This window comes from Pristiophorus japonicus, chromosome 11 (assembly GCF_044704955.1).
Source record: "Pristiophorus japonicus isolate sPriJap1 chromosome 11, sPriJap1.hap1, whole genome shotgun sequence".
Classification (NCBI taxonomy): domain Eukaryota; kingdom Metazoa; phylum Chordata; class Chondrichthyes; family Pristiophoridae; genus Pristiophorus; species Pristiophorus japonicus.
The window spans coordinates 89844640-89860183 of NC_091987.1; the positions used below are offsets into that span (position 1 = coordinate 89844640).

Here is a 15544-nt window from a genome sequence, read left to right on the forward strand (position 1 = left end):
GTGGAATTCCCTACTGCAGAGAGTTGTTAATAGTTCATTGGGTATATTCAAGAGGGAGTTACTTATGGCTCTTATGGCTAAAGGGATCAAGGGGTATGGAGAGAAAGCAGGAAAGGGGTACTGAGGGAATGATCAGCCATGATCTTACTGAATGGTGGTGCAGGCTCGAAGGGCCGAATGGCCTACTCATACACCTGTTTTCTATGTTTCTATGTTTGCTGCTGATACAAAGATGCCTGGGAAAGCAAATTGTGAGGAGGACACATAATCTGCAAAGGGATATAGACAGGCTAAGTGAGTGGGCAAAAATTTGGCAGATGGAGTATTATATGGGAAAATGTGAGGTTATCCACTTTGGCAGAAATAATAGAAAAGCAAATTAAATGGAGAAAAATTAGAGTGCTGCAGTACAGGGGGAGCTGGGGGTCCTTGTGCATGCAATATAAAAAGTTAGGATGCAGGTACAGCAAATAATCAGGAAGGCAAATGGAATGTTGCCCTTAATTGCAAGGGGGATAGAGTATAAAAACAGAAGTCCTGCTACAACTGTACAGGGTATTGGTGAGGCCACACCTGGAGTATTGGGTACAGTTTTGGTCTCCGTATTTAAGGAAGGATATACTTGCATTGGAGGCTGTTCAGAGAAGGTTCACTAGATTGATTCCGGAGATGAGGGGATTGACTTATAGGTCGAGTAGGTTGGGCCTATACACATTGGAGTTCAGAAGAATAAGAGGTGATCTTATTGAAACTTATAGGATAATGAGGGGGCTCGACAAGGTGGATGCAGTGAGGATATTCCAGTCATAGGGGAAACTAAAACTAGGGGACATAGTCTCAGAATAAGCGGCCGCCATTTAAAACTGAGATGAGGAGAAATTTCTTCTGAGGGTTGTAAATCTATGGAATTCTCTGCCCCAGAGTGCTGTGGTGGCTAGGTCATTGAATATATTTAAGGGCGAAATAAACAGATTTTTGAGCGATAAGGGCGTATAGGGTTATGGGGAGTGGGCAGGGAAGTGGAGCGGAATCCACGATCAGATTAGCCATGATCTTATTGAATGGCGGAGCAGGCTCGTGGGGCCAAATAGCCTCGAACTGTTCCTATTTTTTATGTTCCTATTTTCTAACCTCTTGGATCTGATGATTATGGAATGATTGCTTTGCCTTCATGTGCAAAAAAAAAAAGCACATTTAGAAGATTACCACTTACGGGAGTGTTGAACAGCACAGGCCAACTGCAAAAGGGTTAGCTTAAGATCTTACACCAGGCTTCTCTCACGCACCAGACTCCCAATGTCCAATGTACCAAATTCCAATGGTACATCTTCTGGTCTAATTGTGCACAGTTACTCAAAATGTGTGTTGGCAGGCTCTGCAATTGCAAGCGCCTTACAGCTGAGCTCGATCTTGACCTCTTCAATCTTCATGTGTACTTTATATAAAAAAAAAAGATAAAAATTCTTAATAGGGTGTGGACGTCGTTGGCAAAGCCAACATTTATTGTCCATCCTTAATTCCTCTTGAGAAGATGCAGTCCATGTGGTAATGGAGATGGCTGGTTCGAGGTTAAGAGCAGCAACTCCAGCTGGTTTTCCCCTGTCTAACCCAGGGGTGTTAAGCCAATTGGAAAATATTTCTGTCCCACAATTGCCACGATCAGCTCAAGGATTGAACCTGGGACTTTCCTGAATTGTATGGCTCAGCGACTCACTGCCTTATTAACCTGATCCAAGAGGGTAGCCTCAAAAAGTAAAATTTTTAATAAACTGTACATGAAGATGACTTGAGTAGGCACTTAGCAGAGAAATTTCCTAAACTGAAAAGTAAAGCCACTTTTGCACTTTTAAGTGCTTCTGTATTGTGTGATGTTAATGTAAAATGTTAAGGAGAATGTTTATTTCCCAGAAGCAAGTTTTGCCAAATTCGTAATATCTGTAAAGCTTTCACAAGGCTTCACTTTAAATATATTGTATTTACTTTTGGTAACCCTACCAGATAGACACTCAAATGCAATGGAAAAGGTAATGAGATGTTCAAACCGAAAACATCTGGGAATGATGAAGTAGTCTTTTAAAATTCTTATTTTTTGTAGGGTAGCAGGACAGGTTTTCAAAACTCGTCTTCCACTGTGTTGTGTGCTTGGGATTTATTCCAACTTGAGGCTGTTTTTTACTTTATTGAATAACATAGTGCAGGGATGCCAGCTCGCTAGAGCTTTGTCCCTCACAAATTATTTAATTCCTCTCCTATTAACAACAGTGTCATTTACAATTTCATGATGGACACTATCCGCTTTTGTTTTTTGCCACAGTACATTGTTCCTGATGGGACCTGCCAAACAATGCAAAAAAATGTTTGAGCCAACTCGATTGATTGCTACCATTGTGATGCTTGTAAGTATTTAAATACTGTTTACATTATTTCTCTGCTGGAGCAATTGTGAAGCCACTTTAGTATCCCAAAAGCACAATGCTCTTGTGTGCAATTATATACGTAATCTAGTTTTGATTTACTCTGAATATTACTTCTTATTTGTAATTTTATTTATCTTAGCTGCAAAGGGAGTTTGAATCAGAAAATGAAATGGGGCAATTTATCTGAAGAATGCTCTTTTTCATACTATGAGGAGGGAATATTGTATTTTCACTTGACATCACATAACAGCTTTAACTTGTATGATTATTCTTTTTCTGGTTCAAAGCTTTTGTTAAGTGGAATAAATAGAAAATTATGATAAATCTCTGCACAAATGAGGCTGATCAAGTGATTCTCCCTTGCATGCCATGTCTAACTGCATTAGGATTAGATGCTGCATAATGTCAAATACACAAAATACTATGCATAACACAATAAACAAACACACTGATGTAGATCTCTTGAAACCATTCAGTCTTAAACAATACCAAAGGCTCCATTTTCGGGTTGGCAGACTGTAACTGGTGGAGTGCGGCAAGGATCAATACTTGGCCCTCAGCTATTTACAATCTATATCAATGACTACACGAGGGGACCAAGTGCAATATATCCAACTGCTGGCAATACAAGGCTAGATCGGAAAGTAAGTTGTGAGGAGCGTGCAAAATGGTCCCAGCGGATTGCAAGGTAGCAAATGTGGCCCCCCTATTTAAGAAAGATGAGAGAACAAAAACAGGAAACTACAGGCCAATTAGCCTGACATCAGTCATCAGGAAAATGCTGGAATCTACTATTAAGAAAGTGGTAACAGAGCACTTAGAAAATCATATAATTAGGCAGAGTCAACATGGTTTTATGAAAGGGAAATTGTATTTAACAAATTTTAGTTTTTTGAGGATGTAATGAGCAGGGTAGATAACATAAGAACATAAGAAATAGGAACAGGAACAGGAGTAGGTCATACGGCCCCTCGAGCCTGCTCTGCCATTCAATAAGATCATGGCTGATCTTATCATGGACTCAGCTCCACTTCCCGGCCCGCCCCCCCATAACCCCTTACCCTCTCATCGTTTAAGAAACTGTCTCTTTCTGTCTTAAATTAATGTCCCAGCTTCCACAGCTCTCTGAGGCAGCGAATTCCACAGATTTACAACCCTGTGAGAGAATAAATTTCTCCTCATCTCCGTTTTAAATGGGCGGCCCCTTATTCTAAGATAATGCCCTCTAGTTCTAGTCTCCCCCATCAGTGGAAACATCCTCTCCGCATCCACCTTGTCAAACCCCCTCATAATCTTATACGTTTCGATAAGATCACCTCTCATTCTTCTGAATTCCAAAGCGTAGAGGCCCAAGCTACTCAACCTTTCCTCATAAGTCAACCCACTCATCCCTGGAATCAACCTAGTGAACCTTCTCTGAACTGCCTCCAAAGCAAGTATATCCTTTCGTAAATATGGAAAAAAAACTGCACGCAGTATTCCAGGTGTGGCCTCACCAATACCTTGCATAGCTGTAGCAAGACTTCCCTGCTTTTATACTCCATCCCCTTTGCAATAAAAGCCAAGATACCATTGGCCTTCCTGATCACTTGCTGTACCTGCATACTATCCTTTTGTGTTTCATGCAGAAGTACCCCCAGGTCCCGCTGTACTGCAGCACTTTGCAATCTTTCTCCATTTAAATAATAACTTGCTCTTTGATTTTGTTCTGCCAAAGCGCATGACCTCACACTTTCCAACATTATACTCCATCTGCCAAATTTTTACCCACTCACTTAGCTGTCTATGTCCTTTTGCAGATTTTTTATGTCCTCCTCTCACGTTGCTTTTCCTCGCATCTTTGTATCGTCAGCAAACTTGGCTACGTTACACTCAGTCCCTTCTTCCAAGTCATTAATATAGATTGTAAATAGTTGGGGTCCCTGCGGCACCTCGCTAGTTACTGGTTGCCAACCAGAGAATGAACTTCTTTCTTGTGCAGTAACCTTTTATGAGACACCTTGTCAAATGCCTTCTGGAAGTCCAAATACTACCACATCCACTGGTTCCCCTTTATCCACCCTGTTCGTTACATCCTCAAAGAACTCCAGCAAATTTGTCAAACGTAACTTCCCCTTCAAAAATCCATGTTGACTCTGCCTGACTGAATTTTGCTTTTCCAAATGTCCTGCTACTGTTTCGTTAATAATAGACTCTGCCATTTTCCCAACCACAGATGTTAGGCTAACTGGTCTATAGTTTCCTGCTTTTTGTCGACCTCCTTTTTTAAATAGGGTATTACATTTCCAGTTTTCCAATCTGCTGGGACCCCCCAGAATCCAGGGAATTTTGGTAAATTACAACCAATGCATCCACAATCCCTGCCGCTACTTCTTAAGACCCTAGGATGCAAGTCATTAGGTCTAGGGGATTTATCTACCTTTAGTCCCATTATCTTACTGCGTACCACCTCCTTAGTGATTGTGGTTGTGTTAAGTTCCTTCCCCTGCTATAGCCCCACTGTTGGAGTATTGTTAGTGTCCTCTACTGTAAAGACAGATACAAAATATTTGTTCAGAGTTTCTGCCATCTCCATGTTCCCCATTACTAATTCCCCGGTCACATCCTCTAAGGGGCCAACATTTACTTTAGCCACTCTTTTCCTTTTCATATACCTATAGAAACTCTTGCTAACTGATTTTATATTTTGTACTAGTTTATTTTCATAGTCTATCTTCCCTTTTTAATAATTTTTTTAGTCATTCTTTGCTCTTTTTAAAAGCTTCCCAGTCTTCAGTCCTCCCACTAGTTTTGGCCACCTTCTATGCCCTTGTTTTTAATTGTATATCGTCCTTTATTTCTTTAGTTAGCCATGGATTGCTACCTTTTCTCTCACACCCTTTCCTCCTCACTGGAATATATTTTTCGTGAGAGTTGTGAAACATCTCCTTAAATGTACACCACTGTTCATCAACCGTCCTACACTTCAATCTATTTTCCCAGTCCACGTTACCCAACTCTGTCTCCATACCTTCATAGGGCCCAAATTTGCCAGGAGTTGCTCCGTATTTTTCTGGAGTATCTTAAAAATCCCCATTCTGCACATTTAATTTGCGCCAGTGTAAGTGAGTTAGTTAGGATTTTCTTTAAGTTTAGTATTTTTTTCAAAAGGGGGCATTACCAGCCACCTACGCCTGTTTTGGCCATTTAAGCCAGTTTGGACAGAGAATAGTTGCTCCTAACTAACTTAGGCCAGCGTTTGTGGCCGCACAGAAAACCCTTGCGGAGAGTTAAGAAATCAGCGCAGGTAACCAGAGATTGGGGGGTGGAGGGAAGCGGAGTGGACCTTGCAAAGCATTAAACACCTTCACAACAACTAATACAGATCTTGTACTGTAACTTTTGCATAATTTACACATTCCATTATAAAGCTTCATAAAATATGCACTTTTTAATATCCTTCATATCAGAAGACAAAGGTTTCATAAAACCATTTATGAATCAAATATTTTGCTAGCAGGGCTATATTAAAGCAAGTTATTATCTTGTGTCATCATACCATCATGAGGTAGTGATTGTGGGTGGTGCAATGATAGGAGTAATACAACTGGCCTTGTTATCATCGGGTTAGGGAGCGGAAAATAAACCGGGGTTCCAGCCTGGTCGTTATCCGTTGAGCCTGCTGGCACTGTTCTATGTATAGAGGTCAGGTGAAAAGTGGAACAGACTGTGATGTCCCTCGTGGTCACATAGCCTGCCGTTCTCCGATTGTCAAGGCTCGGGTTTACATATGAATGAACGATGGTCACTTGCGCAAGGTACCTGAGGGTGCCCATGCAGTTACTCCCCAATAAGGCACCCATGGGTGCTGATGGAATGTTCCCAACAGGGTATCTATGGGCATCCATGCAGTTGTTCACTAAGAATTGATGGGATTTTAAACAAATTGACCTAAGTCATGGTTACTACCAAAACAAAAGCCACCACCAGATATTGGCTGGTACTGAGAGACCAAAGGGAAGTTTTTTCTGGTCATTCTCCCCTCTTAACAGCCAGTTGCATCGAGCCATTGACTTTTCTAAATCATTTCAAGAAACTCTCCTCCTCTTTTTCCCCCCCCCCCCCAAAAGTCTCCCCACACCAACCTGTTTCTTGTAGCCCTCAGCGCGGAAGGCAGCGGCCGGCCTGTGCAGCAGGCCACTCAGCCCGGGATAGGGCGGGGTGCGTTGGGTCCCACGCTGCAGGCACGCATCATCACAATCATGGGAGGAGCTACTGTGCAGAAGGGCCCTAGCTCCGCCCCCCCCAATGGACTTGCCACGCCATGCCAAGCCCTGGGACAGTCGGCAGAGGGGCCAGAATACGAGGTTATCTTTTCATTGCCGTTTTGAGTGCAGGAAGTCGGCGCACCTCAAATAAGTGCACCAAAAAAACCGGAGGGCCAAATTTGGGCCCATTGTCTCCTTTATTTAAGTTTAGTACGCTGGTTAGAGATCCAACTTTCTCACTCTCCATCTGAATTTGAAATTCAATCATGCTATGATCACTCATTCCAAGCGGATCCTTTACTAGGAGATTGTTCATTAATCCTGTCTCATTACACAGGACCAGATCTAAGATAGCCTGCTCCCTGGTTGGTTCTGTTACTGCTCAAGCAACCTATCCCTTATGCACTCTATGAACTCCTCCTCAATGCTACCCTGACCAATTTGATTTGTCCAATCAATATGGAGGTTAAAATCACCCATGATTATTGCTGTTCCCTTTTTACAAGCCCCTACTATTTCCTGGTTAATGCTCCGACCGACAAGAGTTGCTACTGTTAGGGGGCCTATAGACTATGCCTACCAGTGACTTTTTCCCCTTACTGTTCCTTATCTCCAACCAAACTGTTTCAAAATCCTTATCATTTGAGCCAATATCGTTTCTTACTATTGCAGTGTTTCCATCCTTTATCAATAGAGCTACCCCACCTTCTTTTCCTTTCTGTCTGTCCTTCCGGATTGTTAAGTACCCCTGAATATTTAATTCCCAGTCCTGGTCACCTTGCAATCACGTTTCTAATGGCTATCAGATCATACCCATTTGTCTCAATTTGTGCCGTCAACTCATCTATTTTGTTACAAATGCTACGTGCATTTAGACAAAGTGCCTTTTAAGTTTGTTTTTTTTTTACCCTTTTTTCCTGCTTGTTTCCCCTCTGCTTCAAACTCACTTTCTTTATTTTTGCTTTCTAATTCCAGCTTTGCTCCCCTCCCTACGGAATCTATTTTCAGCTTCCCATCCCCCTGCCAAGCTAGGTTAAAACCCTCCCCAATAACACTAGCAAACCCTCCTCCACCGCGAGGCTATTGGTCCGGGCTCTGTTAAGGTGCAACCCGTCCGGCTTGTACAGGTCCCACCTTCCCCCAGAAGCGGTCCCAATGCCTCAGGAAACTAAAGCCCTCCTGCCTGCACCATCTCTCCAGCCACATATTCATCTGCTCTATCCTCCTATTTCTGTAATCACTAGCTTGTGACATTGGGCGTAATCGAGAGATTACTAGCTTTGAGGTCCTGCTTTTTAATCTCTCTCCAAGCTCCCTAAACTCTGCCTGCAGGACCTCATCCCTCTTCCTACCTATGTCATTGATACCGATGTGGACCACGATTTCTGGCTGTTCACCCTCTCCCCCCTAGAATGCCCTGCAGCTACTCAGTGACATCCTTGACCCTGGTACCAGGGAGGCAATATACTATCCTGGAGTCGCGTCTGTGGCCGGAGAAACGCCTGTCCGCTCTCCTGACTAACAATCCCCTACCACTTTTGCTTTTGCTTTTCCATTCTCCCCTCCCCTCCCCTCCATTTCCCCCCCCCCCCCCCCCCCCCGTGCAGCTGAGCCACCCGTGGTGCCCTGGACTTGGCTCCGGCTGCACTCCCCAGAGCCACCATTACCCTCGCTGATACTCAGAACAGAGTACCGGCTGGAGAGCAAGACGGACTCGGGACTGCTGCACTACCTGCCTAGTTCTACTCTTCTGTCCAGGGGTCACCCAAACCCTATCTGCCTGCAGACTCTTAAGCTGTGGGGTGACCGCCTCTAGAAACGTGTTATCCGCGTTGCTCTCAGTCTCCAAAACACGGAGCTCGTGTTGGCGCAGCTGGAGTCACCTCCTGCACACATGGTCATCCTGGCCGTGCGAAACATCCAGGACTTCCCACATGCCATAGGATGTGCAATCCACGGGACTGAGCTGCCCTGCCATCCCTCTAGTTACCCTTGCAACTGTCAAGTAGAACTAAACTCTAAACCTTAGCACAACAGACCCAGCCACTACTCAGCAGACAGTCAAACTAATTAACTGGCTCTCCTTAGATAATAAACATAGAAACATAGAAATTAGATGCAGGAGCAGGCCATTCTGCCCTTCGAGCCTGCACCACCATTCAATAAGATCATGGCTGATCATTCAACCTCAGTACCCCTTTCCTGCTTTCTCTCCATACCCCTTGATCCCTTTGGCCGTAAGGGCCATATCTAACTCCCATTTGAATATATCTAACGATCAGGCCTCAACAACTTTCTGCGGTAGAGGTTAACCACTCTCTGAGTGAAGAAGTTTCTCCTCATCTCGGTTCTAAATGGCTTACCCCTTATTCTTAGACTGTGACCCCTGGTTCTGGAACTTTACAGCAACAGGAACATTCTTCCTGCCTGTAACCTGTCCAATCCCATCAGAATTTTATATGTTTCTATGAGATCCCCTCTCATCCTTCTAAACTCCAGTGGATACAAGCCCAGTTGATCCAGTCTCTCCTCATATGACAGTCCAGCCATCCCTGGAATCAGTCTGGTGAACCTTTGCTGCACTCCCTCAATAGCAAGAACGTCCTTCCTCAGATTAGGAGACCAAAATTGAACACACTATTCTAGGTGTGGCCTCACCAAGGCTCTGTACAATTGCAGTAAGACCTCCCTGCTCCCATACTCAAATCCTCTAGCTATGAAGGCCAACATACCATTTGCCACCTGCTGCCAACCTTCAATGACTGATGTACCATGACACCCAGGTCTCGTTGCACCTCCCCTTTTCCTAATCTGTCACCATTCAGATAATCTGCTTTCCTGCTTTTGCCACCAAAGTGGATAACCTCACATTTATCTACATTGTACTGCATCTGCCATGCATTTGCCTACTCACCTAACCTGTCCAAGTCACCCTGCAGCCTCTTAGCATCCTCCTCACAGCTCACACCGCCACCCAGCTTAGTGTCATAAAGATCACATGTATTTACTGGCAGATCCTACTTACAACAATGCCAAAGGTTTCCTACCGAAAAGAAAAAAAAATACTCACCAATCCACCAACCAATCACTTACCCGTTTGGCTGTGACATCACACTTCGATTTTGATTTTCTTACTTTTTATCCCTGCACCAGCTGGCTCCTCCCAAACTGCTGCCACCCTTTTATCAGGGCCTCGACCTCCCCCTCCTGTGGAGAATAAAGGGGAACTAGTGGATGTAGTATATTTGGATTTTCAAATGGCATTCGATAAGATGCCACATAAAAGATTGTTACACAAGATAACGACTCATGGGGTTGGGGGTAATTTATTAGCATGGATAGAGGATTGGTTAATGGACAGAAAACAGGATAGGGATAAACAGTGATTTTCAAGTTGGCGGGCTGTAACTAGTGGGGTGTCGCAAGGATCAATGCTTGGGCATCAGTTATTTACAATCTATATTAATGACTTGGATGAAGGGACCAAGTGTAATGTATCCAAGTTTGCTGATGATACAAAGCTAGGTGGGAAATTAAGCTGTGAGGAGGAAAAAGAGCCTGCAAAGTGATGTAGACAGGTTAAGTAAGTGGGCAATAAGGTGGCAGATGGACTATAATGTGGGGAAACGTGAGGTTATTCACTTTGGTAGGAAGAATAGAATAAACATTTTTTAAATGATGAGAAACTATTAAATGTTAGTGTTCAGAGAGATTTCAGTATCCTCGTACAGGAAACCGAGTTAGCATGCCAGCACAGCAAGCAATTAGGAAGTCAAATGGCACGTTGGCCTTTATTGCAAGGAGATTGGAGTACAAGAGTAAGGAAGTCGTGTTACAATTGTACAGGGCCTTGGTGAGACCACGCCTAGTATACAGTTCAGTTTTGGTCTCCTTAACTGAGGAAGGATATACTTGCCTTAGAAGCGGTGCAACAAAGATTCACTAGATTGATTTTGGGATAGGAGGGCTGTCCTATGAAGAGAGATTGAGTAGAATGGGCCTATATTCTCTGAGTTTAGAAGAATGGGCCCAAGTTTCCACAAGAAAAAAAACGGGCGCCCCTCCGAGCTGGGCGCCCGTTTTTCGCGCCTAAAACGGCGCCTAAAAAAATCCTCGGTATTCTCCACCTACTTACAGGTCCTCTGGCCCTCGGCGCAGCCAGCACGAGCTGTGGGGAGGGCGGAGCCAGGTCCCGGCGTTGAAAACAGTGCCGGGACCTCTGCACATGCGCGCTACAGTCGGCACGCAAGTGCAGTAGCTTCAGGCGCCGAACTGTGTGGGAGGGGCCCGAAGCACGCAGCCCCTAGCCCTGGCTGAATGGCCTCACTGGGGCTGCGTGAATAAGGCTCCTCCTACGGCCAGCTCCTGCTCCCCACCCCCCCCGCCCTCTGCCGACCAGACCCGACCCGACACCTGCTCCCCCCCCCCCGACTGACCCGACCCGACCCGCGCTCCTGTTGGCCGACCCGACCCGCCTCCCGGACTGGATCCGATCCGACCTGACCTCTCCCTCCCCCCCCCCCCCCGCTCTCTCTCTCTCCCTCCCTCCCCTCTCTCTTTCCCTCCCTCCCCATTCTCTCCCTCCCTCCCTTTCTCTCTCTCCCTCCCTTTCTCTCTCTCTCTCTCTCTCTCTCTCTCTCTCTCTCTCTCTCTCTCTCTCTCTCTCTCTCTCTCTCTCTCCCTCCCTTTCTCTCTCCCTCCCTTTCTCTCTCTCTCTCTCTCTCCCTCCCTTTCTCCCTTTCTCTCTCTCTCTCTCTCTCTCTCTCTCTCTCTCTCTCTCTCTCTCTCTCTCTCTCCCTCCCTTTCTCTCTCTCTCTCTCTCTCTCTCTCTCTCTCTCTCTCTCTCTCTCTCTCCCTCCCTTTCTCCCTCCCTTTCTCTCTCTCTCTCTCTCTCTCTCTCTCTCTCTCTCTCTCTCTCTCTCTCTCTCTCTCTCTCTCTCTCTCTCTCTCTCTCTCTCTCTCCCTCCCTCCCTCCCTCCCTCCCTATTTCTCTCTCTCTCTCTCTCTCTCCCCCTCCCGCTCAGCGACACGAACAGCTTTCTCTTCCCCCCCCTCCCGCTCAGCGGCACGAACAGCTGCAGAATTCTCCCTGGCTGAAGCACTTTCACACAGATAGGAAGATGGTTTATTTAATCTTTTCTTGGCTTATAAATGTTTATTCAGGTTGGATTTATTTGTATAATATTTGTATAAATAAGGATTTATTGTCGAATTTAATGAGTTCCCTTCCCCCCCCCCCTCCCTCCCACCTCATTCTGGACGCCTAATTTGTAACCTGCGCCTGATTTTTTTTTAATGTGTAGAACAGGTTTTTTCAGTTCTATAAAAATCTTCACTGGCTCCATTCTACTTTAGTTTGGAGTACATTTTCACTGTGGAAACTTTCAAATCAGGCGTCAGTGGCCGGACACGCCACCTTTTGAAGAAAAAAATTCTGTTCTAAACTAGAACTGTTCTACCTGACTAGAACTGCAGAAAAAAAAATGTGGAGAATTGCGATTTCTAAAATAGTCCGTTCTCCACCAGTTGCTCCTAAAAAATCAGGCGCGAATCATGTGGAAACTTGGGCCCAGAGAGAGGTGATTTTATTAAAACATATAAAATTCTGCGAGGATATGACAGAGTAGATGTGTAAATGCTGTTTCCCCTGGCTGAAATGTCTAGAACTAGGGGGCATCATCTCAGGATAAGGGGTCAACCATTTAGGACTGAGAAGAGGAGAAATTTCTTCACTCCGATGTGAATCTTTGGAATTCTCTACCCTGAGAGCTGTGGTTACACAGTTGTTCATATTCAAAGTAGAGATCAACAGATTTTTGGGCACTAAGGGAATCAATGGATAGAGGGGGAAATTGGAATTGATGTAGATGATCAGTCATATTGAATGGTGGAACAGGATCGAGGGGCCGTATGGCCTAATCCTGCTCTCCTATTTCTTATGTTTTTTTGTCCAGCACATACCAATACTTCTGTTGGTCTGATCCATGAAAGATATATTTTCATATGGCTCTTTCTTTCATGGAGAATTTGTATTTTTATACAACACGGTGCTGGTATAAAATATTCTAAACTCCAAATCGCAACTGCTTTAAAAATATATATACATTCTAAATCATTTATCACTAATACAAAGAGACGCACATCACCAGAGCAATCCACTGTAGAATAAATCAAACCAAGCACTTCTCATCAAAGTTAGCATTTTAATTGGACCATCCATTTTTTTATTTTCCAATGATAGTTTGGCAGGAAATGGTCCAACGAATGTTTCAAAAATGACAATTTTACTGTTACCCATTTCAGAGGGTAGAGTGTGCAGTTCTGTTTGTGTAATCTACTATACTTCAATCTAAATGATCTTCAGCTCGTTTTTAAATTAATACTCACCAACTGAATTGAATCTGAAGTGATTGCTTTTTATTTCTGTGCAGTTCGTTCACAATGTTGTACTGCATGTGAAGGAATTGAAGCCAACATCCATTTATTGCAAATAATTGAATACAAATAGGTTGACTAGAACTAAGTACCTACAAGAGTACTTCATTTTCAGAGAAAGGGAGGAGAATATTTCAAAACGTGTAAATGGAATAATCGATCAGTGAGTTCTCTGTACAATCTCTATCTATTAGTTGATGGTGCAGTAGCATTCACATTTTGATTCAGGATGAAATGCTTTAGATTTGCATATTACATTGGAATGAATTGTTGCCAAAAGTACTTTAACCAGTAAAAATGCAAACTTGTAATTAAACAAAGTCGTGACTTATTGGAACCCATGATTTATCTTGGGTTTAGTGTTTCGGAACATTTTTGTATGCAAGAAAATTCACTGATTGCTGTGACCCTACAATTGAGAATAATTTTAATAAAACCTGACTCTTAAACATTTCATAAAAATATTTTCGCTAACAATGTGTAGATCCATTACAGAGCTATATGGTCTCTTTAGGACAATTTTTGGACATGTGTAACTATAGCACTTTTCAATTCTTGACTGCTGTAGGTATGAAATGTTCTAGCATTAGTCAAAATCCTAAAATTGACCAGGTATGCAATTGATTCTTTTGCTTCATGCAGGTGCCTGAAGTTAGTCTGATTTCCAAATAATGCAGGAAATGTTACTGGCATGTTTTGAAACCCGCTTGAGTTTGGTTATCTTTACAGACAGTGCAGATATATTCCTACTTCCATGTAATTCAATGTAGAACATTGCATATGCCCAGTCAGGAAGACCATATTAAATAAACAATAGTACAGAGCTACATGTGTAAATCAGAATATTTCCATATGTCACTGTGTTGGGTAGTGACAGTTTTAAAGATGGCAGTATTTCATAGGATCTCCACTGGTGAAAATTTGCCTTGGGTCTTTCCTCTGAAATATACTTAAGTATACTTACTTTTATGTACCTGATTGAGGTTATTATTTTCTTGCCAGTATATAATATCTCAGCTTTATCCTGTGTAATTAAAACTGTTTGGCTAATAGTTTACAGTTCTGGAGCTTGTGAAAGTCTCCAGAAGGACACAGCTGATAATTATGTACATTTTGTGATCCATTTTTAAACTTCTAATGTTTTTAAACTTAATTAATTTGTGCTTTTGTATTATTTTATATTTTATGACCGAAAACGGTTTAGATCTATCACCTTGCCACCAAATTTCCTATCATTTAGATTTTCATATTGCACTTTTTGTTCAAATAAATTTGGGGGCCAGAGAAGAAGTGGTAGATAGTGGAGTTCTTAAGGTTAAGTCTAGATATTTACCAAGAATTAAATTTTCCACAGTTCCGAAAACACTACAGTTTGGATAAAATGTTGTTCATCTTGCCTTTTATTCTAGAAACTACAAATTTGGGTTTGTAAAGTGATTAACTGAGTTGGCAGTATAATTTTCCTGTGAAATCTATGCAGTATCAGTGACTGGACGGTTACCTCAGGGTATTGTGAGGAAACTCGAGTTGAGGTGTGATCTACAAATCAAGAGACACTGCTATTAAATCTTAATGGCTCCATCTTGTTTACCTCCAAAGTGATTACTAATGATCCACTCCAACTAGGATTCACCTTTTCCCATTTATAACTAGAAGCTTCTGTAATGTTCTCACTACAGATATACAGGTTGAGCGTCCGAAATCCAGAAACCTCGGGACCGAGGCCGTTCTGGATTTTGGAACGTCTTTGCTTGGGCCAAGCTAGGTGGGGTCGGGCAGCCAAGGGCTGGAGCGAGGTCGGGCTGCTGAGGGTCGGGCGAGGTCGAGCTGCTGAAGGCTGGGGCTAAGTCGGGTCGCCGAGGCGGGGGAGTCCGGATTTCGGAACATTTTATGGTTTCCGGACAACCCCGCCACGGATCGGCCCGGTGTCCGGATTCCAGAACATTCCGAATTTTGGAACTCCGGATTTCGGATGCACAACCTGTATTGCGATGTATTTGTGTAATGTAGCATCCAAATGCTACACTGAGGAATGTCAGTCAAGTGTTTCTCCATACTCCCAGAAAAATAATTGGAGAGTCCAGTACCTGATACTATATTCTGCAAACTTATATTTCCCCTTAGTCAGGGAGAAAAGTTTGTCTACCAGATAGTAGAACAAATTGCTATTTTATAAACCAGGAAGAGTTTAATGTAACTGTTTAATGTAGATTGCAATAAAGTACTGTTGTATCCAAAATAAAACCTAATTGATTGGCAAATATGTGGAAATGCTGAATGCAGTCAGTGTATTCAGAGTATTGTTATCTCAAATCTTTATTTCTTACAGGTTTGCCTTGTGTGTACGCTATGCTCTGCTTTTTGGGTATGTTTCATTTATCCTCTAAATACAAAAAATTGGGGGGGTAAGGAGGTTCAATTTGTGAAATGTCCTAATCCGTCTTC

General features: G+C 43.2%; 1 protein-coding gene across 1 annotated transcript in view; it reads left to right on the plus strand.

Moving 5' to 3' along the window:
• sft2d2a (SFT2 domain containing 2a) overlaps positions 1–15544 on the plus strand; it is a 56796-nt gene that overhangs the window by 33704 nt on the left and 7548 nt on the right. The window contains exons 4-5 of the mRNA XM_070893716.1: positions 2315–2396; positions 15429–15464. Of these exons, the coding sequence (XP_070749817.1) occupies positions 2315–2396; positions 15429–15464 (118 nt within the window). The remainder of the gene's footprint in view (positions 1–2314; positions 2397–15428; positions 15465–15544) is intronic.